The 26,188-nt window shown below is 50.2% G+C and overlaps 2 protein-coding genes across 4 annotated transcripts; one reads left to right on the top strand and one right to left on the bottom strand.

The window, feature by feature from the left end:
• Nucleotides 1-2,874: 2,874 nt before the first annotated feature.
• On the bottom strand, nucleotides 2,875-10,706 carry LOC121011673 (60S ribosomal protein L29-like). Its single transcript, XM_040446293.1, has 3 exons — nucleotides 10,701-10,706; nucleotides 8,111-8,115; nucleotides 2,875-3,511 (listed from the first exon to the last, which is right to left on the bottom strand). The coding sequence occupies exon 3, from the start codon at nucleotides 3,460-3,462 to the stop codon at nucleotides 2,875-2,877; it is 588 nt and encodes a 195-aa protein (XP_040302227.1). The 5' UTR covers nucleotides 3,463-3,511; nucleotides 8,111-8,115; nucleotides 10,701-10,706.
• Nucleotides 10,707-12,678: 1,972 nt separating this feature from the next.
• TEX35 (testis expressed 35) lies at nucleotides 12,679-23,925 on the top strand. 3 transcript variants are annotated; one of them, XM_040446667.1, is made up of 9 exons: nucleotides 12,679-14,527; nucleotides 15,292-15,342; nucleotides 15,934-16,002; nucleotides 16,855-16,911; nucleotides 17,601-17,660; nucleotides 22,499-22,560; nucleotides 22,794-22,986; nucleotides 23,352-23,395; nucleotides 23,669-23,925. In XM_040446667.1, the coding sequence occupies exons 1-9, from the start codon at nucleotides 14,489-14,491 to the stop codon at nucleotides 23,730-23,732; spliced, it is 639 nt and encodes a 212-aa protein (XP_040302601.1). In that variant the 5' UTR covers nucleotides 12,679-14,488; the 3' UTR covers nucleotides 23,733-23,925. The 3 variants fall into 3 exon arrangements, with proteins under 3 accessions (XP_040302601.1, XP_040302600.1, XP_040302599.1); XM_040446666.1 differs by having other exon boundaries at nucleotides 12,687-14,527; nucleotides 15,292-15,450; nucleotides 23,672-23,925; XM_040446665.1 differs by having other exon boundaries at nucleotides 12,687-14,527; nucleotides 15,292-15,450.
• Nucleotides 23,926-26,188: the final 2,263 nt, after the last annotated feature.

The following is a 26,188-nucleotide window of genomic DNA, read 5'->3' as shown; positions in this document are numbered from 1 at the left end:
TCTCTCTCCCCTCCTCCCTCCCTCTCAACATCCTGTTTATTGTCCAGAACTCTCTCCATTCCCTTCAGGACTAAGCTTTGGGAAACCAGAGTCTGGAAGTTTCTTTTCTGGGCCCTACCCCTTCACACCCTTCCCAGAGGGAAGGGCAAACAGCCCCTGTGACCGAAAGGGCAAAGGGAAAGAGGAAAAAAGGATTAATGCTTCAGCACTAATGTCCTGCCACAATATTCTCTTGTGCAGTGCCCGTCCCCGATGACTTCACCCCAGTGGCAGAACACATTTGCGCCAGGGCCCCTCAGGGCCGCTCTCCAGGGAGAAAAGAGAGCCTGGCAGTCCGGCCTAGATAGTGCCAACCCTCCCACTGGGCAGCTCGGCCATTCGCCCGGGTGTCCTCAGGTCTCCTGATGCAAGGGCCGAGCAAGGCACCCGGGGCTTCCTGGTGGGCACCTAGGGACACCCCCAGGAAGTACAGTGAGTGTGGGGGGGCCTCTGCCGCCCTGGGGCCAGGCACAGCATCTCCCTGAAGCCGCCCCTGGCGCTCCGGGTCCAAATGCCATTTGCCTCTGTTTCCTCTGGCAAACCCAGAGCTCCCAGATGGCAGGAGCTGTGCCATAGTCACAAGGCGCTCGTCCGTCATAAGCACAGCAAAACCTCTCAATAGAGACGCAACGTTATGGTTTGTCTTAGGAGGATTTGCTGTTTGGTTTTTTTTTTTCTTTTGGAGTCCCACGCCCACCCAGGACTCTGTCTGGTACACCAAGGTCCCGAATCCACGAACGAACGAGGAGGCTTCAGCCGGGCACCGCGGGCTGGTGATGACCGAGGGACGACAGCCCCGCTCCCCGGGTCATGAGCTTCACTGGACTGTGACGGGACAAAAGGAACAGAGACATACGGAGCATCGGGCTTCCTAAGCGCCCCAGGGACAAACAGTTGCAGGAAGTGATGGGGTTCGTGAAATTCCCATAGCTCCTTTCCCCAACCCCCAGAGTAGGAATGCGTTTGCACCTGGATCCAACACACCCTTAGGTACAGGCTCATAACCTTCACTTTCCCACAATCAATATACACCTTTTCTCTTTATTTTTTTAAAGTAGGCTGCATGCCCAGCGCAGAGCCCAACGTGGGGCTTGAATTCACGACTCTGAGATCAAGATTTGAGCTGAGATCAAGAGTCAGACGCTTCACCGACAGAGCCACCCAGGTCCCCCTCTTTTCTCCCAAACCAGCCAGATCTGTACTCCCGAAGTGGAAGCCGTATTGCCCACCCTTACTTTACTACTCGGACAGGATCTCCGCACCCCGGAGAGCAGGCAGGTGTTCTCCTACCAAGTGAGCTGCTAATGGCTGTCTAGGGTCTTTGTTAGAGATGCATTTTGTGGCCACAGTGCCCCAGCCCAGCACAACTCAGGTGGTTTTCCCTAAGCCTTGAGTCCTGTCAGATAATAGAAAAATATGTAAAAAGAAAAAAAAAATGTATATTGGTCTCTGCTGTTTCTTGGCACAAAGCTTCTAAACCCCTTATAATTTCCTGGTGATAGGAGTGACTTTTGTTCTAACAAGGTGACTCTGGGTGGGCTCCTGGATGGAATGGGAGTTGGTCATCAGAAAGCCCGACCCATGATGAAAAGCTTGGAACTGTCAGCCCCGTCCCCTCTCCAGGGTTAATGACTGATCATGCCTACATAATTTAACTTCCATAAAAATCCCCAAAGTACGGGGATCCAAGAGCTCCCGGGTTGGTGAGTCGAGTGATGTACTTGGAGAAGACACAGAAGCTCCCGTGCATCTCTTCTAGCCTCTCTTCTATCCGGCTTTTACATCCTTTTGTAACAAACCAGCGAGGGATCTAGTAAGTAAACTGTTTCTTTCTCCCCGCGATCTAATAAGTAAACTGTTTCTTTCTCAGAGCCCCTCTAGCAAACTAACTGAGCCTGAAGGGGGGTTGTGGAAACCTCCCTTCCATAGCCCGTTGGTCAGAAGTACGGATAACAACCTGGACTTGTGGCTGGCGTCCGAAGCAGGGGCTGGGGGCATGGTCATCTAGGCTGGGGCCCTTAAGCATGAGATCCCACGCTGTCTGCAGGTGCACAGTGTCAGAGCTGAGTCGAATTGTAGGAGCCTCCCCTGCCCCTCCGCTGCCCGAGCTGGTGTCACAGAATTGCTCGTTGTGGGGACTCCCCCTGCCCAGAGGCCTTGTGAGTGTGGCCATGGCATCAGAGTGAGGGAGACACACAGGAGGACTGGGGGTGGTTTTCCTGAACAATTCCTTACCAGCGTTGCTAATTCCTTGACAAGGAGGGTAATCGTGGCTCTCCTACGACGGTACTTTGAGGACTAAGTGAAATAATCTTCGTAGTGGGTTCAACACACTGCACGACCTCTCGTGTGCGATAAAGCCATGCCTCTTGACCGTCTCTGAGTCAGCCTAAGTGTCCTAAGGTGCACACACGACAGAATGCACCCATCTGGAGGCTACAGTTTGATGGGTTTGTGGCGCGTTTACACCAGTGGAACCGCTGCCACGTTTGGCTTCCGGAACGTCACCAACCCCCCAGAATGCTCCCTCCTGCCCCTTGCGGCAATCCCTGCCCCCACCCCAGCTCCAGGCAGCCACCCATCTGCTTTCTGTCGCTATAGATTTGCTTCCTAGCATTTCGTTTGAATGGAATTTCCCTCAGCACGGTGTCTGTCAGATTCAGCGTGCTGTCGTGAGCGTCCGTTCCTCCCTCCTCTTTACGGCTGAGTGCTGTCCCGCGGCAGAAACATAGCACGATTTGTTTATTCCAGCGTGAGGTTATCATGCACAAGCCTCTGTGAACATTCGAGAACAAGTCTTCGTGTGGATATGTGTTCTCTTTATTATTATTATTATTATTTGACAGCTCCTGCCACAGGCTTATCTGCACAAACAGCACAGGAGGGCACCAGCCCCATGCAGACAGACGCCCAGGGATCACACTTGGTCCTTCCATCCTCACTCTGGCAGACAGAAGCCTCTACACTGGAGACTTCGTGGTGGGCGGCGCCTATGGGAACCCGAGCCACAGCAGGAGCTGGAGCTGGGGTCACAGCTGCAGCCTGGGCCTCGGTTTGAGTCTCAGCCTCGGACTTTGGCCAGCAGAACCTGAGACCCTTGGCAGCGAGGGCGTGAGCATGTCTCCCGAGCTTGGGGAGAGCGGTGCAGGCAAGTTGATTGAATTTGTGGCTACCAGTCTTTGGGATGTTGGGCTTGACGAGGGCCTTGAAGGCCTCCACACGTGCACTCATGGTCTTGGCATTGTTGGCCTGCGTCTTCTTCGGGCGCTTCTTGCTGTGCTTCTCGGCAAAGCGCATGTTCTTCAGGAACTTGAGTTCTCTACCCCTGAGAGATTCATATTTTTGGGACTGGGGTTTCTTGGTGCCATTTCTGTGCTGTTTTCGCAACTGGTTGTGCGTGGCGTGGTTCTTGGACTTGGCCATGTCTACACCGAAGCCAGCGGCTCCCAAAGCACCTTGGACCAGAAGAGAAAGAGAAAGACTCGTTGTATGTTCCTACTCCCTCTAGGTGGGTGCCCAGGGGTGGGACTGATGGATGGCATGGTAAGATATGTTGAGTGGGTGCTATTAGGAAACTGCTAACTCTCTTCCAGGGTGCTTCTATCATTTCCACACCTGCCACAGCACAGGAAACTTCCAGGCACTCTGCTACTGTGGCAACATGTAAATCAACTTAATTTTGACTCTGAGCTCTCACCCTGCCAGGTAAGGAAGAAGTTTAGCCTCATCTATTTTCAGGGCTGCTCCCACAACACACACACATGCATGCACACACACACATGCACACACACACACACACACACACACACACACACACACAGTGGGAGAAGAACAAAGCCTGAGTCTCACACTGTGCCCTGTGTGCACCACTTACCACTGAGATCTCCATTTGCCCGGATAATCTGAGGTCTGCCAACCTCCCGCCCCCTTGGCTGAGCCACCCCAGCAACAGAGCATGGTCCCAGAGACCGGTACCCACCCAGCTGCTCCTCTCTGAGGTCCTTATCCTACCCAGGGCACTAGAAGAGAGGCACAAATTAATAGCTGAAAACGTTGCTCCACTGTACATATAAAGCACCTAACACTGTCCCAGACCCAGAGACGATGCTTAGTTAATGTTCCCTTTCCCTTAAGAGAGGGGAAAGTTGTTCTCTCCCCTGTGGAGATGCATTTTGAGCTGAAGGCTCGGCCTGACTTATGGTGATACAGAGGCAGCACATCTGCCCTCTGAGAAGCCTCCGTCAGCTGTCTGGGCTGAGAACCGTCCATCACGAATCACAACCACTTGACTCGAAGCTCCCGCTGCACCTTGTTCATTTGGTCGATAATGCAGAGCTGTAAGCAGCATTCCATTTAATAAAGGGACATCTCTGAAGTCTACTCGCTCACCACTGGCCACGCTGAAAGTGGGGCTCTGGGGAGAGAGGCTCTTGACCTTCGTTCCTGTTCTCTGTTCTGAAGCATTTATTCAGGTCGTAACCCAAATCCACTTCGATCATCTTCTGTTGCAAACATAGGTCTCAGTGCCTGGCAAACGGGCAGTTGGTACACATATTTATTGAATAAGTGAATAAATGAATCATTAACTGTTGGTGATTTTACGGATGTGGACATGACTCGCTGAAGTGAATTGTGCTTTGTGGAGCCATTTCTGCTTGAAGGAAATGTTCTGCTACAGCTAGCCCGTCTAATCCCTACACATCTGGGGAAAGCAATAGGGCACCTGGGGTAAGACCCTGGAGCCTTCCTTCACTGGACACTTGGACCCCTTGGGAAGAAGCACCCAGGGAGCTCTGCTCTTGGGCGCCCCCTACAGGCCTGTACGCAGTAACGGACATCCAGTCCTGCTACCTGTGTCCTAAAGAAACATTTTTCCTGGTGCCTAAGAGGAAGAAGAACCCTTGGACTCTGAACTACCACTGAATGCATTTTTCACTTATTTCCCCCCCAGTTAAGTGCTGTTTTAGTAACTAATCTTAAAAGAAAGCCAAAATCCTACTGCATTCCTTTAAAAGTAAATATTTCAGCTAATAAATGAAAAAAAGATGCTCAACATCACGAATCACTAGGGAAATGTAAATCAAAACTGTAATGAGCTTCCAATATACACTCATTAGAATGGGAACTATAACAACAACAACAACAACAACGAAAGAAAATAAGTGTTGGCGTGGATGTGGAGAAAAGGGAATCTTTGTACACTATTGATGGGAGTGCAAATTGGTGTTGCCACTATGGAAAATAGTATGGAGGTTCCTCAAAACATTAAAAACAAAACTACCATATAATTCAGCAATTCCACTTCTGGGCGTATACCCAAAAGAACGGAGAGCAGAGACTCAAAGAGATGTTCGTACATCTGGGAAGGAAGTTAAACGTGCTGTGTAGCCAGGCTGCCTGGGTTCATTTCATGGCTCCCCCACCTCGGTCTGTGACTGCAGAAAAATGATTCAATGTTTACGTTGAACAGCTTCCTCATCTGTAAGATGGAAACAACAATAATGCCTCCTTGTTTTGTTTTTAAGTTTATTTAGTTTTGATAGAATTCGAGCAGGGGAGGGGCAGAGAGAGGGAGACAGAGGATCCGACGCCGACTCTGCTGACCGCAAAGAGCCTGACTCCGGGCTCGAACTCACCAACTGTGAGATCATGACCTGAGCTGAAATGGGCCGCTCAACCAACTGAGCCGTTCAGGGGCCCCCAATGATCCCTACATCTTAGGATCGTTGTGTGAACGGAAAAGAAAATAAACCCATCCAAAATGTTTGGTTAAGTCACGACCCGTCTTACTACAGTGATTCCCCGTCTCTGTAGGTGAACTCTTGACCCTAGTTCAACCTTTAAGTAAAACACTGGCAGGGCCGCCAGGAAATCACTGAACCGGAGAATCCAGGTGCACAGGCCCAAAGCCCCTCCTTCCCAATAGGACAGCCCAAGGTCCACGCATGTGCCGCCCCGCCCTTCCGCAGGGACACGAGGCCATGCAGCTGCGGCTGATCCTCACCCCTGTTTGCCATTAACCGAGCTGTGCAACAGGCGGGCGAGACGCGGAGGGCGGCAGAAGCTAGGATCTGGATTTGCACCCTTGGGGGAGGGTCTAGAAGGAGCTCAGATGGGGGCCAAAACATGGGGGCGTGTAGCCGTGGCCCCAGGGCTGCTGTAGGAATTTGAAAAAGCAGAGAGTTCTCTCCTGGAAGATTGGGGGATGGGAAGGTATCGACAAACACCCCCCCCTACTGGATCGTTTCCAGGGCACAAAGCACTGTGAGTGAGTAGAGGGCGTCGGAAGGGGTCAATCCATAAAGCTGAGCAGAGAGAAAGCAATGACTTCCTGGAACACTTTGCCTTGATATCACCAGGCATGGTGGTGGCATGGAAGAAAGCTCTAGGCAAGGACCGCAGGGAGGGAGGGGGGAAGGGAGGACGGGAGGGAGGAAGGCAGGCAGGCAGGCAGGCTCTGGTATCAGAACATCCGGAGGCCAGCGTCTGGGTGGGAAGGGCTGGAGAACCCTGGGCCTCCGGCCAGGCCTGCCCTGAAAGGAAGTTCTGGAGGGAAGGGGCCTGAGGCCAAGCCTGAGGTCAGTTATCTGGAACTCAGGCCACGGGTGCCGCGACCAAAGGAAGAAAATGAGCTGTGCTCCAGGTGAAGTGATGGGGTCAGGAAGGCAGGAGAGACAGATAACATGGTAGTTCATTTTATGTGTCAGCTTGATGGGGCCATGGGGTGCCCAGATATTTGGTGTCTGTGAGGATGTTTTCAGATAAGATTAATATTTGAGTTGGTGGGCTGAACAAAGCTGAGTGTCCTCCCTAATGTGGGCAGGCCCCATCCCATCTGTTGAAGGCCTGAGGAGAAAGAAGCCTAAGAAAGAATTCTTCCTCTGCTTGCCAGTCTTCGAGCTGGGACATCAGTCTTCTGTACCTGGATTGGAACTTACACCATTAGTTGTCCTGAGCCCCCAGCCTGCAGACAGCAGATTGTGTGATTGCTCAGCCTCCATAATTACGTGAGCCAGTTCCTTAAAATGAATTTCTTGATAGATGGATAGATAGAATGAATAGATTTGGCTTCTCTGGAGAACTCTGGCTAATACACGTAACCAAGTGGAGGACAAAAGAGAAGGTCCAAAGAATGTCCTGAGGGTTCTGGCACGGCCGCAGCAGAAAAGAGGTCAGCGAAGGCTACCGAGTAGAATCAGCAAGAAGCCTCTCCTTGGTATCAGACCAGCACAGCAAAGTCTCCTTCATGAGGACTTCTGGTGTCTAATTCTCTGAGTCCTGATTGCTGAGGGGGATTTATGTACAAAACCTAAGGGCTGTTACATTTATGAGTATCCCATTCTTTCCTGAGGCAGGAACCCACAGACCTCCGAGAATGTGTTACCTGCATACAGTCTGACATGGTGAAATATCAACTTGACACATAGAGCTCAGAGGACACTTTGTTTTACACTGTTGGAGGGTGTACAGATTTTGGTCCGGTCCAAACCGCTATATATAGTGACAAGGCCGGGGAGAGGTGAACTTGGGCCAGATGGAGCAGAGAAAGCTGATTTGGTATGCAATGCACCTGCTGGGACAGGCTAGGCCCTCTCGGCTGGGAGACCCATTTGCTATGGCAGAGACAGGTGAACCCCATCTAGGGCCCAGCATGGAGGGCGTGTGTTGGTCGTAACCCTCCTGGGAGCTTCCTGGGTGCCATCTGAAATTGGCCCTTGTGCTCTGAGGGCAGAAAGAGACTGAAGAAAGAGGCAGTCATTCCAGGATGGTGGGTGGCAGCTTTAATAAGCAAAGGGGACTTACATATGAGGCTTGTCTCAGGCAGCAGCAAGATGAATGGATCCCTGTACCTGCTGGCCACACCTGCAAAGTTTATAAAGGGGCCTTCGCAGGGTCTAGTCACATACACCATGAAGGCGTTTTCAATGCCACGTCGCCATCTCAAGGCTATATCCTTGTGATACGGCCTCCGGGAGCAAGAAAGGCAAGTGGAAACCACGTTCCAAGGACAGGGCCGAGGAGGTGAGGGGCCTCCAAGTGCCAGGGTCCGGCTCACGGGTCGGTTGGTGGCCACGTCTTTTTGATGACTTTTCCCACCGGGGTGGTCCCACCGATGAGTAGAGGGAGGAGGTCATCTTCAGAGGTACAGGCAGGTGTTGGTGTTTGCAAAGTCTGGCACACGGTGGGTAACATGGCCTGACCTGGGTCCTGTGCTTGCATGTAGAGAAGAGCCTGACTCTAGAGGAGCCGGGGTACTGGGAAACTCACAAGGCCAGGACTGGAGTCCAGAAGAGCATGGCAGAGAACCAGCCCCAAGAACGGGTTGTGCCTCTCCTCTGGGCCCCCTCCACACCTGGGCCTACAGACCAGAGTGTAAGTGCGGTTCTCCTGCTTCTGTCAGCCCCATCAGTGATGAGTTCCCAGGGGCCAGCACCACATCTCAGTTTCTTCTGTGCCCCTGGTGCCTAGCAGAGTGCCTGACACACAGTGAGTGCTCAGCGAGCGTGTGAAGAACGAGGGGACTCGGTATGGAAACCCCTGCGCAGTGAGTCAGTGCTTCTCGCTCGGACCCAGCCTGGCCCTGAGCCCAAAGAAGCACAGCCTGCCAGTGAGGTGTGGGGTTGCGACCCAGGTAGGCCCTGGAGTTCACTGTCCTCTGGATGGGTTGCTGTGGCCCTGGTTTTTTGAGGTAGGGGAAGAAAGGGGATTGCTTTGTTCTGATCAGTAATTAGATAAAAATAAGTGAACATTCGTGTTTAGGGGACTCAGGAAAGAAGTGTGGCTTGCTTCAATGTTTGATTCCATCCAAGTTGTCTTTCCGTGAGCCATGATTTTCACGCGACTGTTGCCGCCCACAAGAATAATGTCACTTAACGCCTCCCGTCCTCTGTTGCCGCCCAGAGGAGTAATGTCACCTAATGCCTCCCTTCCTCAGCTTCAGGTAGGAGCTCAGGGCCCCAGAAGGTGCTTCTCAGAGTGTTCGTCAGTCACATGGCCCAGGAACATCACCAGAGCCCTGTGGTGAGAAGAGCTGGGGCTGCAGACGGCCTACAGGAGGAAGGCGGGTGGGTTTGCAGATACTTCCCGAGCAGCTGAACAAAGATTCTGGAAAAAGCAGTCCCTGAGAACCAACATAATAGCGTGACACGCCATCTACCTCTTGTGAGTAAAAGGCCCGCCTAGGTGTCTTGATGCTATAAAAAGTGTCTGTCTGATGTTTGTCTACCAAAAAAAGCCAAGCAGAAGTCTCCATTATAAAAAAGACCCATGAAGGACTGGGTTTCACACCCCCTTTTCCCATGGCCACTAATTAAAATTACCAACTTTGACAATCTATGGGATGTCACCAAATAGAAGTACTCGACATTTCCACAGGAAACGCCCCTGTGGGTCACCACCCAGCAGTTACCACCACACGCATGTGAGTTCCCAAAGATCTGCAGTTAGCAGAAATGTATGACCAACTCTGTCAGTCAGGTTTAGTTGCAAAGAGAACCCACGTGAACTGGTTTAATTGTTGGCAGGGTCAGCAAGAGCGTGAACACTCAGCTTCCAGGAGCAGAGTTGAGACCCACGTCACAGAACTGGCTCCTTCAGAGCCGTGCCTTGGCTCCACCCTCACAGCAGACGAGATGCTTCAGCGTGGGCATTTCCTCACTGGAGGACTGGGAGCTAGACAAAGGCTAGCTTCCTACCAGTGCCTTTTGCCAAAAGGAAAAATCCACGGCCCTGCATGGAGCGCACTCCTATGACAAGAAAGGAAGGAGCACCTCAGGGAAACTGCCCAGTTCTTAGTCTTTAGATGCGCTGAGGTTTCCCTCACACCTCGGCCACCCGTGAGAGTCCTGCAGGCTGGCTCTGCCTCCGCCAGGAGTGATTCTCTCCCTTCTCCACGGTGGCTCTGATAATCTGCCTCTGGCTCCCCTGTTTGGCGACGGGAAGACTTCTCTAGCTCATTGACCTCTCCGTGTGACTCTTGACTCTAGCAGCTTCCTTGCTTTGATCACCACCTGTAGCTCCAGGTCAGAGATCCCCATTTTCTGGCCCAAGCCCTGGAACTCCTACCCAAGGAAGAAGATTCACACCTTCTGGAGCATTCTTCACATGGACCCAGCTCTGACGTGCTAATGACCCTGGGGACAAAATGGGAAAGAGCAGAATGTAAACCAGGTGTGAAAAAGGCAACAGCCAGGCCCCGCAGAAGGCCAGCCAGGGTCCGATGCCTCTAAGTAAAGGAAAACTTTGGTCCAATCGAGGCTATTGTCCATGTCTGTTGGTGGGGCCCAGCAGTAGGTGTCCCCATGCAGGAGTCATGTGCAGGTGGCTTCATGGGGCTAGACTGAGAGGGTCATCTGCAACAGGTTATGGACTCTCAGCAAAGAGGACAACAGTGAGACTCATCCTCCAGGGAAGGTGCTGGCAGAGATGAGGCAACCTGCTTGGGCCCCAGTGCTGCTGAGAGGGCTTAGAACAGCGAGAGAAACTTCAGAGCAGACTCCTATTCCAGTACCCGCAGGAGGGGAGGGAGATTTGCAGAATGGATCCGGGGTCGACTGGAATTATTACACTGTAAATCTTGGATAAACGGGATCATTATTACAACCTCTGTCTCAACACCCTAGCCTGTTGGCTGTTCAGATGAGAAGAGGTGAGCCCTTAACCTGAACTCCAGCTCTGCCAGCCCACATTAGTTGGGAGACCCGGCTCCAGTGTCTCACGTAGTCTTCCCTTTTGATCTCATCAGGTTCTTCCCTTGCGCAAAAAACAGAGGAACATGAGCTTAAGTTTTCTTACAAGGGGACTTGTCAGAATGAAATGGGAAGGATGAGATCCATCAGGAAGGTGTGGCAGAGATTGGCTACCTGCTCCTTACGCTTATTTCCTCTTGGGGGATACTCAGCCACGTGTCCCAGCCTCCTTTGCAGGTAGGTGTGGACGTGTGGTTGCATTCTAGCCAAAAAAGTGGGAGCAAGAGTGGTGCTGGCTGCTCTCAGGACTGACCCACATCCTCGCCGTTTGTGATCTCCCATGTATACCATGCATAGTCCCCAAAAGGCTAATCCAGAGAAGCCACTGTGCCACTCAGATGTATGGCGTCGATGATAGATGGGGATTTGGAGGTGTCAGAGGTAGAGAGGAGGCTTTAAGGGACTGGGAGAACCACCACAGAGAATCTTTAAGCAGGGACGCCAAAACAGGTAGGAATATAATTGCCATCCACTGTTTGGACTCCATCCAAAGAGAGTAGAGGGACACCAGCCAAGTAAAGAGGCCCCAGGAGCCCTATTTAGCAGGAGCAGGGGAGCCTCTGATGGCTGGTGGTTCTCACTTTATCTCACACAGCAGGCTGTTCTGTGACATTGGCTGTGGGAATAGTGACAGGTTCCCCTGGGTCCTGGAAGGCCCTGGCAAATGTGTCCCTGTCCTGGTGAATGCACAGGAGGAAGAAGCCTGCAAGTCCTCATACAATACATTTGCTCTGACTTTTTACTTATCAGGAGCTGTCTTGAATTACCTGGAGATTTACAATTACCTGTTCAGAATATCCTGTTTTGTTCCTGAAATAGAGGTACTAGAAGTTCATGACAGAAACTAGATGTAGTTTTTTCACAGGAACAATATAATAGGGTTGTGATTCTAGCCAAGGTCTGATACAGTATTTGCAGAAATGCCCAGAAATTGCAGAGTAACCGATGTGTCCATGAGAAATCTACCCTGACACAGTGGAGAGTGTTCTGAGGCCTCTATGAATCAGTCAAGTAGGACAATGCAATAACCAATCACAGTAAAGCTCTAAAAATTTTATGTGAGAGCTTCACTGGGGGCTTGGAACCAGAGAGCCCTCTGGCTGAAGGCAGCAGCCAGACCCTACAGTATGTCCGCAGGGTGTTTCGGAGTGAATTATCCAGGTCATCTGTGTGGAACCCTGTTAGTCTGAGGTTGACTGGAGACCACAGCCGTCAGGATTCCGGATACCTTTATGAACTATTCTGTCCTCATCAAAGGATTTTAGAACACTGGGTCACCCCTGGAATCACAAGAGGCCATGCATGAAGTCAGAGGCCCAAGGCCATTTTTTGTTTGTTTTTAAAGTTTATTTTGAGAGAGAGAGAGAGAGAGAGCACGCGTGTGCGGAGCAGGGGCAGAGAAAGAGGGGAGAGAGAGCATCCCAAGCACTGTTAGCACAGAGCCCCACAAACTGCGAGATCATGACCTGAGCGGAAACCAAGAGTCCCACGCTTAACCGACTGAGCCGCCATGAGACCACCCCCCCCCCCCCCCCCGCCCCGGCCATTTTTAAATCCTCCTCCCCCAGCAGCCTCCCTTACAACATTGCCTTGGTGAAACTGAAAAACCAGGACCTTTGTAAGGAAAAGGAAATTCAAATGACATCCCCTTGGAGAAAAGAGACACGTGACTGCTTCTTTCTCTCCATTGTGAATATCCCTTTTCCACCAAACCCCATTGGAACGTCTGTGGGCTTTCTGTTCCTTGCCCTCATCCCAGTGGGTTTCGCCATGAAGGGGGGCAGAAAAAGAGTATGCGGCGTCCCTCAGGTAAGAACAGCCTAGGGCTGGCGTATAACCAACCAAGTTCTGCCACGGCACTATCCATGTTGCCATACCGCTTCGAGCTAACGCCTCGTGCAACTGCAGAATCTCAGAGGAGAAGACAATAACATGAGACTCATTTATTCAGCTTCACCAAACGGGTTTCCTCAGCCCTTCCCGAACACACTGATGACAACAGTGACGTATCTGGGCGCATGACTAGTGAATGCTGTGAGGAGGCGCAAGCCTGGGGCCGTGGATCAGTTGTTATCATCTGTTCAAATGATGATAATTATACATGTATAATGTATAAAGCGGCTTTACAGCGAGACCCTGGTTTCTTTTAGACCCAATTTCCTGATACACGGGCCACTGGGCTCCTGTGAAATGCGTGGCCGGAAGGGGGCTCATTTAGTGACCGCTCAGCCAAGAGAAGGAAGCTTTGCTGTAGGTCCAGGAGGATCTGAAGCCAAAACAAAGAGGAGTCGGTGCCCGCTTCCTCAGGGCTGGTGAACGTTGAGAGGGAGTGTCATCTTCCCTGTAAGTCCCCTGCCCAAGCCTGTCGGGTCTTTGGAAACCTAGAAAGGGCGGAGAAAGGGCCCTCCTGCTCTGTGGCCAGCGGATCTGCAAGGACTGAGTACGGGGGTCACAGGACCCTGACATTCCAGCCTTCACTTACTAGCTGGGAAAGAGGCCTGGAAAGTTCATCACTCCTCTCCCCAACTAAACAGAGTGATAGACACTTTTTCCTTTGGCTGTGATACAGTAAGAGTGACGACCATCACCAGGTTGGAGGCCATGAAGTAACCCCCTCAGAAATGCATCGGAAATACTGCCGCGGCTCCCGGGAAGGTTCTAGAGCTCACAGCGTCTGCGAGGAACAGAATGGGGGTGGGGGGGGTGGGGTGCTGCAGGCACATGCTCCCCGTGCAGTTTGCATCCCTTCCTGTACTCCTGGGCTGGCTGGCCTCAGAATTTCCATGTTGGCCTTTCTGATAGCAACTAGGAGTTGAAACAAGAGGGAAGGAGGTAAAATGCCCACGAATTCCAAGGAAAGCGAAATTAGGCTTGCCAGCTGGATTCTGAATGATTTTAGGTCCCACAGGAGGCCACGATCCTCTGACTCTTTAGACACAAATTATAACCCCCTTCAGAATGGCCTCCGTATCCTCCCCACCCCAGGAGTCTTCTCAGCACTGTCCACATTTTGCTTCTTGCTCCAACCGTCTTCCAGGATGACAGAAGAGACTGTGTGGTGCAGGGCAGAGAGAGGACTGGGCCATCCGTGTGGTCAGGCCAGGATGTCAGAAGCCATCCTTCAAAGATCAGCACCCCCTCAGCCCCCCAGCATAGAGGACCCCAGGTTGGTACAGTACATGCACCTTGAACAAGAGGGACTTCAAGGCATCTCAACCCAAGGCAGCTTCAGACCCAAGGAAGGGTCTGTCCACGTGGGGAAAGTACGACAGACCTTGTGCACAGTCTCGGAGGAGAGCTAGATGTTCGGGGCCGACACTTCCTGGTCGGTAAGTCCTGCTTAGGGAGGAGGCAGAATCCTTGCTTCTGGTGAGGCATGCCTTCCGCTAAGGCCATAACAGGCCAGGTCCTCCCAGAGGGCGATTTTGCAGGTGGCCCCCTTCCCCCTTGCAGGAGGGAAACCTCATGGCTTTGGAACCCGACCTGTCCCTCAGCTCAGTGGCTGAGGCACCCGAGGCTCAAAGCTGTAGTGATACTCCGGGCCAGGATGTGGGACCGGGGCATTGTGACCTCAGCAGTTCTGCCCACAGAGAGGCAGTCATCCTCCCCCACCTTGGCCTGTAATCTGCACGGGACGGTGGCCTGGTCACAGGGGCCCGTGGTGGGGAGGTTGGGAAGTTAACACTCTGGCCTCCGCCATCATGTCGGCCAAGAGGGCAGAACTGAAGAAATCAAACCTGGTAAAGGACAAACACTGCTGGACAATGTGGGGCCTCTTTGAGTCCTCACCGAATGGAGGTGTAGGGTGCGGGTGGGGGGATACAGAGAATTTCTGGGGAATGCTCTGCTCTTTCTCTTTCTGTTCTGAGAGTGAAGTGGCCTCTGAGCCCGGAAGGAGGACGGGATTCATCCCTGGCCTCGGGGTGGGAAGGAAGGAGGCCTCTGCTGACTTCCTTTGGGATGAGGAGCGACGTAATAACCCTCACCACCTCCAACCACCGCCGGAGCCACGCCTCCAGGCCGGGCCGGTACCAGGCCTGCATCCACGGGCACATCTAAGGCACACAAGCACCTTATTAGATAATGCGATGAGTGCCCCCGATTTGCAGACGAGGAAGGGAGGCTCAGGGGGAATAAATAATTTGCCCGGGTGACACAGCTAGGAGGGAAGCAGGCCGAGATCAGATTGCAAGTCAATCTGTCTCCAAAGCCTGAACTAATCCACAGCTTCCATAAAGTTATCTTCAAGTGCTCTGCCTGCTCAGGCCCCCCAGCGGGGGGAGGGCTACCTGCTGACTGGGCAGGTGCGTGTTCAGAAAAGAAAGATAACCCGACAACGTTTGGGTTGTCTTGAATCGGGTGCTGGTGGGAGGGGGCGTACATGGGCCCGAGCTCAGGTGCAGGTGGACGGACAGGATTGGGTAGGGGGGCTCTTGAGAGGGCTGGTGTTATCCCTCCAATCCTGGTGCCTGACAGGAGGACTGCCAAACCCCTGTCTCTACAGAGCAAGAACTACAAGGCAATGTGCCTGGAACTGAAGCCCGAGCCGACCAAAGTAAGAAGCTCTTTTGAGACCATGCCGGCAGCCAGGCCTGAGACCCGTGGGGAGGTGACTTGGAGTCAGGGGTCGTTCGCTGTTCCTGGCGGCCAAGACCTGTCCCAGGTGCTGGGGGATACACAGAGAGGGAGAGACAAACTCTGCTCGCAAAAGTTCACGCTTGGAATAATCTGATACAGAAACAAAGAAGGAAAATTCGGCAGTGTTACCTGCAACGCAGAGAATTGAAATAGGGAGGGCTGCCTGGGTAGCTGCTGCCCACCAGGTGGTCGGGAAAGGCCCCAGGCTGGGCTGGGAGCTGAAGCACAAGGCGAGGACCGAGGGCCGACCGAAAGCCTGAGGAAGAGCAGTGTGGGCGAAGGAAGGAGCACATTCCAAGTCCCTGAGGCAGGAAGGGCCTTGGCCGTTCAGTGGGCCAGGAGGGCGGTGGCGTGAGGAGCTCAGAGGGGAGACGGTGGTGGCGGGGTTGCCAGCTCTCACCCCTGTCCTAGCCTGAAAGGAGGAACAGAAACTCGGGGGGATCTCTCCTGCCGCCTCCACCCACACCTGTGACGTCCACCATTCTGTGTTTCTGTTTTCAACCAACAGACGTATGACTACAAGGGAATTAAACAAGAAGGGCTGTTTACCAAACCAGGAGGGACACACGAGCTAAGGGTAGGTGGGGCAGCCCAGGCTGCCGGCCGCTTCCACGGTGGGTTTGCTGCTGGCATCTGTGACTAGGCTCCGGGACCAAAAAATTGTACAATGAATTCTACTATACCCTTCACTCAGATCTCCCAAATGTTGGCATTTTACAATTCTCTCTCCCTCCCTCCCTCCCCCCCTCTCTCTCTCCCTCTCTCTCCGCATGTATTCACACACACACATACATATAAGGTATATTTCCTGAATCACCTGAGAGCACATTTCTCTGAAATTTCAGTGCATATTGCCTAAAAACAAGAACAATCTCTTACACAGTACAATGAGCAAAATATCAAAACCAGGACATGAACATTGATTCAGTCCTTATTCTAATTGTATCAATTATTCCACTAATGTCTTTCACAACAAAAGAAAAAACAACTCTTTTTGTGTGGGATCCAATCCAGGACCACACATGGCAGCTGGGTTCCCTGCCTCTTTAGTTTCCTTTCGTCTGGAATTCCACTTCAACCTTTGGTTTCTGGGACATTGTCATTTATGAGGATTATAGGTCATTTATCTCGTAGACCGACCCTTCCTGTGGGTGGCCTGGTCCTTCCTGGTGACTAGATGCGGCTGTGCATTTTGGGGGGTCACATCACAGAAGTGAAGGTGTCCCCTTCAGGGCATCATAGCGGGAGGCACGTGATGTCTGTACGGCCCACTCCCCCCTTAACAGCATCCTTTCTTTCCGCCCTAATGGGAGGTATTTCTCTGTTCCTCCTTAATAGCAATGCCCCACGGTCTTTCCTTACTTCCTTTTGACAGTTTCCCTTCCTAGACCTTTCCTTACTCCTTCTCTTCCCTATCTTATTTCCTCAGACTGAACTCAGGGAGGTGAAGGAAGAGCTCAAGGAGAAAATGGATGAGATCAAACAGGTAACAGGACGAGACTCTCCAGGGTATGGAGGAAAAGGGGAGCTTCCAGGAAAATGCAGTGGCCAGCCTTGAATAGCGAGGGCAATCAGGAATTGCGTGGAAAACGCATCAGCCCAACTCAGCCCCATCTCCTCCAGTGTTTCAGTGCCGAGCAGCTGAGGGTATCGATGTCTTGTCTGTCTGATGCTTAAGCCCAGGTTTTGAATGACAAGAACTCTCTAAGGCATCACACTGAGGGTTAGGGAGATATAGCCCTCGTGACAGAGCGAGAGGAGCTGACCAGGATGTGGGAGAAGTCAGGGACCAATTCCATTCTCCTCCCTCCTCTTCTGGAGACAAGCAGCAGAGCAGGAACTCGCTTCTTGCTTCTTTGCTGGAACCACCGGTGGCATTTGTAGGAAGGGAGGGAATGCTGAAGAAAGAAGGTGTAATTGAAGCTATGGTCTGAGCTCCATGTTGAAGCGTTGCTGTACCCAGATCTAAGCCACCCCAAGGCCCCTGGTGGTGGTCACTTAATGGTACATGCACCCTAGTCCCTTCATAGACTCCTTGGGAAGAAAGTGGCTTTAATTGGCCACTACAAGTCTGTCCTTGAGTTTTATCCAAGAAGCAGCTGTTGCCCTTTGTTTAAAATGCCCCAGAGGGACTCTGCCTTCAGTAATACTTGCCATGCTTTTCTTCTTCAACAGATAAAGGGCATAATGGACAAGGATTTTGATAAACTCCAGGAATTCGTGGAGATTATGAAGGTAAGCATTTATTTGCTGAGTGCCTTCCATGGGCCATTACGGCACTGGGAATTATGGAAGGCGATGCCAGACCCTGCCCTGAAGTCACTTACAATCTAGCAGAAGACCCAAACTCTATGGCAAGAGAGAATTAAATAACAAGTAAGTGCCGAGCTACATGACAATTGGCTGTCAGTTAATCAGGAGTCTGGAGAAATGAGTCACGAATGTGGGCCGGGGTAACTAAATACTTACAGAGAAAGTGACTCTTCCGGTGAGCTTTGAAGGCTACATGGGAAGCTAAATGCATATCTAACCAAAAGCCCAATAAGATTAGTTTTGAGCTCAGCAATTACTAAGAGGACCACCTAGACTCTAGAATAGTGGTTCTCGGGGTGCCTGGGTGGCTCAGTCAGTTAAGCGTCCGACTTCAGTTCAGGTCACGATCTCATGGTTTGTGGGTTCAAGCCCCGCGTCGGGCTCTGTGCTGACAGCTCAGAGCCTGGAGCCTGTTTTGGATTCTGTGTCTCCCTCTGTCTCTGCTCCTCCCGTGCTTGCTCGCTCTCTCTCTCTCTCTCTCTCTCTCTCTCTCTCTCTCTCTCAAAAATAAAGATTAAAGAAAATGTTTAGAACAGTGGTTCTCAAACTGAGGGTTGGTGGGGGGTGGGAGTTGGGTATTGAGGAGGGCACCTTTTGGATGAGGACTGGGTGTTGTATGGAAACCAATTTGACAATAAGTTTCAAAAAAAAAAAAAAAAAGACTAGTGGTTCTCAAACCTTGATGTGTTTTGGAATTGCCTGGAGCACAATAAAGAAAATAGAGCCCAGATCCTTTTTGGAGGGGGCTTGGACCCTTGAATTTTTCTCACATTTCCTAAGTGAAAATTTGAGAACCACTGATGTAGAAGCATAAATAGGCAAAAGCAGATAGCTTTACATTTTTAAGAGTTATAAAGGGGTACTACCCCTACCAGATATATAAAGTTCACACAAAGCCATAATAATCTTGTCTAGATAACCAGCCGCAGGAACAAAACCAGGGTAGATAACCTTGTCACCACCTCTGTGCCAGGGACACGCTAAGAATCACTTGCCAGGATTTTAAACATCTGTATACCCAGGCCTGGTCCAGATGAACTGAATAAAAATCTCCAGGCTGGGCCACAGTTGCTTCAAACTCTCGAAGTGATTCTGAGCTTTCCCCTGGATAAGAACCAGATCTTAAGTAGCCGTAGTTACTAACCTTGGCTGTACATTGCAGTCACCTGTACTATGGCTTTGACCTTATACCCAGCTGCACCCCATAACAATGAAATCAAAACCTCTTGAGATGATGAGGTCCAGGCATGAGTAGTTTTTAAAGATCACCAGGTGATTCCGTTGTATGCCGAAGGTTGGGCAGCACAGCTCTATACAATTTCAAAGACAATAAGTATGATTTTTTAAATGTTAGAAGGAAAGGATTATATATTTATATTAAGAACTGTGATTATACGAAGAAAAACTTAGTTAACACTGTAAAAACTGAAATGGTGCATAGAGTGAATTTAAATAATAAAAACCAATAAGAATAAATTATATATGAATATTTAACTGTATGGTCTAAAAAGAAGTACAATGGAAGAAATCACTAAGGAAATATTGATATATTTAACAATATAAAAAATTTAAAAATGGTAACAGCAAAGCGCCATATACAGAATTAAGAAGCAAACAGTTTGAAGGAAACAATTTTCCACAAATATGATAAACATTGATAAAAGTTTTTTTAATCTATAACTTACAAATCTCACACAAATCAGTAAGAACCAAATAGGAAAATGGGCAAAGGGTATGAAGAAACAATCCACAAAAGAGAATACAACTAAAATGCAGTAAATATATTTAAAAGGTTTACCTCATGAATAATGAATGGGAACAATACTTAAGTCATTGTCACATTCAAATAGATGAACTTTTAATTTATGACAGTTATAGAACAGGGCAAGAATGCTCTTATGCTGCTGATCAGAGTATAGGTTTGTGCAAAACTGGAAAGGAATTAGAAAATAGAAATAAAAAAATATCAAACCACTTGACTATTAATTCCATTTCCCAGAATTTAGCCTATAAAAATAATCAGAAATACTAGCATGAGTATCTGTAAAAAGATATTCATCGCAGGATCATTATATATAATAGCAAAAATTTGGACACCACAATTTTCAACAGTAGAAGAATAGCCAAATAGATTATGGTATATCCACAGAATAAAAACTAGGAACTACTGGAGAAAATGTTTATAGGCACACATGGCTGGCTCAGTTGGTAGACATGTGACTCTTGATCGAGAGGTTATGAGTTCAAGGCCCACACTGGGCATGGAGCTTACTTTAAAAAAATTGGGGCACCTGGGTGGCTCAGTCAGTTAAACATCTGACTCTTGGTTTCGGCTCAGGTCATGACCTCATGGTTCGTGAGTTGAAACCCCATATCAGGCTGCACGTTCACACTATGGAGCCCTCTTGGGATTCTCTCTCTCTCTCTCTCTCTCTCTCTCTCTCTCTGCCCCTCCTTCATTCACTCTCTCTATCTCTCTCTCAAAAATAAATAAATAAACTTAAAAATTTTTTTAAATTAAGAGCAATGCCATGATTGGGTTAGATGTTAATATTAAGGGGAAACTTAATGAAATGAAAGGCATATGGGAACTCTTTGTACTATCTTTGCAACTCTCAGTAAGTCCCAAGTTATTTTGATATAAAAAGCTTATTTAAAAAAAAGAATGCTTATAATGAGAAGTATGCTTATAATGAAAAGCAAGATACAAGCAATCTATATAGGCTGATCTCAGTTAAGTGGGGGAAAATAGCAAAGTAAATATTTAGAAAAAAGACTGGAAAGAAATACACCAAAGGGGTTAATAACAGTTATGGCGAGGTGATGAGATTAATTTACTTTTATATTCCTCTATATTGTCCAAATTTTCTACAAAGGGCATGTATTATCTCTATATTAAAATGCAAACACAGTAAGTGTTTTGTTAGTGGGCAGGACTGGGTATGGAAAGGCACAAAGGAGGCTATTTTGGGCACGGGAACAGCTTGCACACAGCATGGAAGCAGGATGAACGTGAAGTGTATCATGGTCAGTGGGGAGATCAGTCATAAAAGTGGGATCATCCGGGAAAACTGTGAGAAATAAAATGGAATGGGCACAAAGGCGGTAGATAATGAAGGCTTTTGAAAGACAGGCAGACAGATTGGGACTTGGTTGTGTAAGCAGTAAGAGGCCTCTGGAGATTCTTAATCAAAGAACATGCTAGAAGCAGCACTTCAGAAAGGCTGAGCAGGCAGCTGTTTGCAAGGTGGGCTCGGGGGTGGGGGGAGCCGGGAGAGCAGGGTTGGGGGCTGTCTGGAGCTAGAATATCAGGCAGGAAGCCACGTTCCCACTCAAGATGAGGAATGCTGGACTAGGTGTAGGAACAGAAGGGAAATGGTAAATCTGAAAGATGCACCGAAGGAAAAATAACATTTTTGATGATCGACTCAACATAGAGAATGAAGGAGAAGCAAGTGTCCATGACCCCCACAGGCAATCTGGACAGTTAGAAGAAAGCGGTGACGGTGACAAGGACAGTTGGCAAACAGATTTAGAAGAGAAAATGAGGAGATCACTTCAGGACATGAGTTTGAAGTCACAGTGACACTTCTAAGAATAAGGGACGTTTTGACTCTGATTTTTCGAAACCAGGGGGCTTTTCACATCAAGGATATTTTCACTCTATTTATGAATACGGATGTCTTATCCAAAATGTATCCCACCACTTAAAAATACTTTTCAAGAAGTGGGGGGGGTGGTGGCACCTTGGTGGCTAGGTTGGTTAAGCGTCCTACCTCATGATCTCATGGTTTGTGAGTTCGTGTCCGGCATCGGGCTCTGTGGTGTCAGTGCAGAGCCCCCTTCAGACTTTCCATTCCCCTCTCTCTGCCCATACTGCTCACGCGTTCTCTCTCTCAAAAATAGACATTAAAAAAATGCTTTTCAAGAAGCTATTTTTTGAAATCCTCTCCACCCATACAGTATGATTCCTTGATCAGTTTTCTACCACACTTCAGTAAACTGTTGCCAAATCTTTCATTTTTTGTTCGAATTATTTTCCTTGAGGCAATTTATTTTTCATGGGTATTTTATAATGTTCAAGCCAACCTTGAACCTTGAACCTTATGTTTGTCCATAACAGATACCGTTGACGATGATATCTGCCATCTTAGACATTCTTTGATGACCGCTATTTCTATTCCAATGTCTCCGGATCAAACTTTACAGATCGTAACTCGCCAAGAAGATTTTACTATTCTTTCAGTTCTTAGTAAATAATAAATGTGAGGGGCCAGTTGAACTAATGTCAGTTTTATTTTATGCTGACCATTTCTGCCAGAAGTTGGGTAAAAGATGAAGCAAACGCGCATGCGCAGAATCTGGGTGCACAGCAGGGGTCAAAACATTGGAGCCAAAAGTGCCTTTGAGGGGGAAGGTCACAAGATTCGTCTTCTTGCCTCCATCACTTCATAGGCCTTGAGCCAGAGCCAGGGCGTAAGGGTCTCATCCAGGTGTGGGATCAGGTGAAAGCCTTCCTGTCCTCTGACTCATCTGGAAACTTTGGATAAGCCCCTAATGACCCTGCCTGTACTTTGGCCTCATCCTGGAATGGGGGCGGGGAAAGGGAGAGGTGGCACGGGTCACCTAAGGCCGGTGAGGATTCCTGAGAAAGGAAGACATTGAGGTCATCTCTGAGTGGTTGGCAGCTAGAGGCAAGAAGAAAGGATTTCAGACGCCCTTCAAGATGATAAGGCTAAGCTTTGACTTTTCTCCTGAAGGAAATGCAGAAGGATATGGATGAGAAGATGGATGTTTTAATAAATATGCACAAGAGCAGCAAGTAAGTGTGACCTGCACCCGTCTCTCTTCGTCCCTGAGGCATCTCCTCCCTTCACTCTGCTAAGCGTCCTCGGGCTCAGAGGACCCTCAGACTCTTCAAGGACCTGTCTTGGTTTCTCTTCCCCCAATGGCTTGGATGTCAGGGCCCTCCGTGGCCGCCCACACTGTGGTCATCTCCCTGTCGTGTTGGAAATCGTCCCCCCAGCTCTGCCCCTCCCTAACTCCCTCCCCCAGTCCCCTTAGAAGAGGTCCACAGGAGCAGCAGGAGTTCAGGCTGACGGCAAAGACGGACACAGACCCACAGCTCCGGCTCAAGAAAGTGGATGGAGCTGATGGCATGCCACTCACTCTCCACGAGAAGATGATGGCACTTCAGAAACCAAAAAAGGACCCACTGGATTCCCTTCATCAAGGCAGGATCTGCTGCGTAAGTGAAGCCTGACCCCCCCCCCCCCACCCACGCTGGTGTGCCCCTCCAGGCTCCTGCCCTGCCCTGACCGTCCTAGGCCCTCTCACTCCCTTACCTCCTGCTCTAAAGGGATGGGTTCCACCCCTCTGCTGGCCCCAGATGCCTCCCTAGCCCAGAGCCCCCTCCGGGGGCTTGCCCTCTAAGCCTGGGGAGAGTCCTAAGCCGTGACCAAGTGAGCCTCAACCCTGGAGGTGCCCACTGCCAAGCACCAACATCTTGCTCTGCCCTTTCCTATAGCAAGACCCCATGAGGTGCCTAGCAGGCGGCCATCTTGGACCAGGGGAAAATTATCTTTCTTGTGCCGTTTCTTTTTCCCTCTACAGGAAAGATGTTTGTTGTGTGCCCAAAAGAACAACTACAGTCAGGGGTAGGTAGACCCATTCGAGAAGTCCTTGTCCCAGTCGGGTGCCCCATCATCCCAGAGGCAGTGTGCTCAGGCTGCATTTGCCTCCAGTCCCCCCGACGGTGGTGAGACACTGCCCCCCGACCTCATCCACTCGGTCATAGAGGACATGGCGCGAGGCCGGAGGACCTGGGTCCCCCAGCCTGGAGGCTGCAGCCCAGAGGCTCCTGCGGGGAGGGGTGCCTCGCCGGCAGCTCGCTGACCCTGCCTCAGGGTCCTGCCTTTCTCGTCCTCTAGGAGAAAACTTCCATGCCATTCCTGGGCACCCTTTTCATCCTTGGCATCTGGAGCTGCTTTCTGATTTATCTATGCTTCAAGCCCTATGCGGGGGAAGGTGTGCTTCCAACCTAGAGCCACCACAGAGCCCACCGGCAGCCCTGGCCCTTCCTCTCCGCTCCCTGAGCTGCACGATGAGGGCGTGGGGCCCTCTGACACGCCACCCCACCCCAGACCTCCTCCCACCTGGAGATTAAAACCCTCACTTTAAAGCCAAAGCACGTATCGTCATTTGGAATATCAGCCCCAGACTTCATTGTGCAAGAATGTCACTTTTTTGTTTCTAAATCCCCATATTTCAGACGCCAAGCCCTCTTCCTGCTTCCTGTTGGATTAGTGGGAAATTCTATCTTGGTCATTCTCAGGGTCATCCCCCCCCCCCACCTCCCTCCCTCTGCCTAGTTCTGCAAAGGTCTCAGGTCAAAAGAGGGGGGGGGGAGGCCACAAAGGTAAGAGCTGCCATTCCGTGGGGTGCAGGAGAGACCTCCAGTGTCCTACATACCTGTGCCCCCTGTGTTCTTAGCTCCTGCACTGTGTGTGTGGTGTGTGTGTGGGACCCAAGAGTCTTGGGTGAGTGGGGGACCCCAAGCCCAGGGTCTAGCCTGCTCTGCTTCCCTCTGAGGTTTTGTCATGGAGCACAGCCTAGGGCCCCACTGCTCATAGGAACTTGGTCCCCTTTGTGGGCTCTGGGGATCCACCCTCCTACCCTCCTGAAGGTCTCCTGTCCCCCCAACCCAAAAGGAGACCTATCCCTTCAGAGTCCTTAGGTCTTCACAAAGGTGGTGGTGATCCAGTGACCTTCACCTGCTCCCGTCTTTGTCCTGCCCCAAATCCCCTCCCCTGGCCACTAGCTTGAAATGAAAGTAAAGAAAGATACAGAGAAAATAGTATCTCAGTAAACTCTCCTGTCATGAGTGTGATTTTTGGGGTTTAGTTTAATGGAGGAGGAATTAATAGGATTCCATATTTTATTTAACACCAGCTTGCTTGCTGCTTCTTTTTGTAAATGTTTATTTATTTTTGAAAGAGAGAGCATGAGCTGGAGGAGGCAGGGAGGTGGGCAGAAAGACAGGGAGACAGAATCCGAAGTAGGCTCCAGGCTCTGAGCTGTCAGCACTGAGCCTGATGTGGGGCCCGAACCCACAAACCACAAGATCGTGACCTGAGCCAGGTTCAGATGGTTAACCAGCTGAGCCACCCGGAGGGCCCCTCACACCAGCTTTCTTGTTTCATCTCTTTGCTAAGCTGGCTGCTTAGACTTTTAGCCAGTCTAGTGAATAATTGACCAAGTTGTTAATGGCTACGTAGTAATGAGTGATGTGTTGGGCTTCTGACTTATATTTAACAAACAAAAACCAAAACAAAGTCTAGGACTTGCCTTCAAGGAGCTTATAGCTAGTAAGTAAACATAGTATATTAAACATAGTAAACATGTATATTAAAAAATATAGACCATATGACAAGGACAATAACTATAGCGTGTGATGAAAGCAGAAATGAGTTAGAAATGGGAAAAAGGAGAAGGGTGTGTGTAGAACGTGTCTATTTCCTGCTGCGGTAACAGATTACCACACGGTTAATGGCTTGAGACAACACAAGATGGGTCCAAAATGGGTCTCCCGGGGCCAACCTCAAGGTGTTGGCATGCCTGCATTCCTTCTGGAGGCTCCAGGGGAGAATATGCTTGTCTTTTCCGGCTCCTACGGGCTGCCTGCATCCTTTGGCACATGGCCCCTTCCATGTTCAAAGCCAGCAATGGCCAGCTGCGTCTCTCTCATTCCGTATCACTCTGACCCTGATTCGTCTTCTGCCTTCTCTTCCACTTTTCAGGCCCCTTGTGATTACGCTGGGCCCGCCTAATCATAATCATAAGGATAATAATTACCTTAAAGTAATAAGTGAAAGTCAGCTAATGAACAACCTTACTTCCCCTTTGCTGTGTAACATAACGTATTCATGGGTTCTAGGGATTAGAACACGCACATCTTTGGGGGCTGCTATTCTGCCAACACAAGGGACTCCCCAGACCCTGTCCCTTGACCTCCAAACCTTCAAACGCTTGGGAACACTGCATTGTGTAGTTCTGTGCTGTCGTAATAGGCCCACAAATCCTCTGATACTCTTTCAAGAGGAGCCTAATTCCTCTCCCCTCAAGTGAGGGCTGGACATAGTGACTCACTCCCAATGAACAGAATATGGCGGAAGTGATGGCGTGTTACTTCCAAGACTCAATCATAAAAGACCCGGTGGCTTCATCTTGCTGTCTCTTGGATACCCAGCCTGGGTGAAGCTCGCAGCCATGTAGTAATGGCGTCCAAGTGGTCCTCTGGAATGGGCCACAGGGCAAGGCACTGAGACCTGCTGCCGATAGCTACGGGGCAGGTCAGCTGCAGCCCTAGAGCCTTCAGGTGGCAGCGGCCCCCACCAACATCTTGACTGCAACCTTATGAAAAGACCCTGAGCCAGAACCACCCAGTTCCA

The sequence above is a fragment of the Herpailurus yagouaroundi genome, unplaced genomic scaffold (assembly GCF_014898765.1).
Source record: "Herpailurus yagouaroundi ecotype Mexico unplaced genomic scaffold, PumYag 195, whole genome shotgun sequence".
Taxonomy (NCBI): Eukaryota; Metazoa; Chordata; class Mammalia; order Carnivora; family Felidae; genus Herpailurus; species Herpailurus yagouaroundi.
This window is presented reverse-complemented; position numbering and strand designations above follow the sequence as displayed.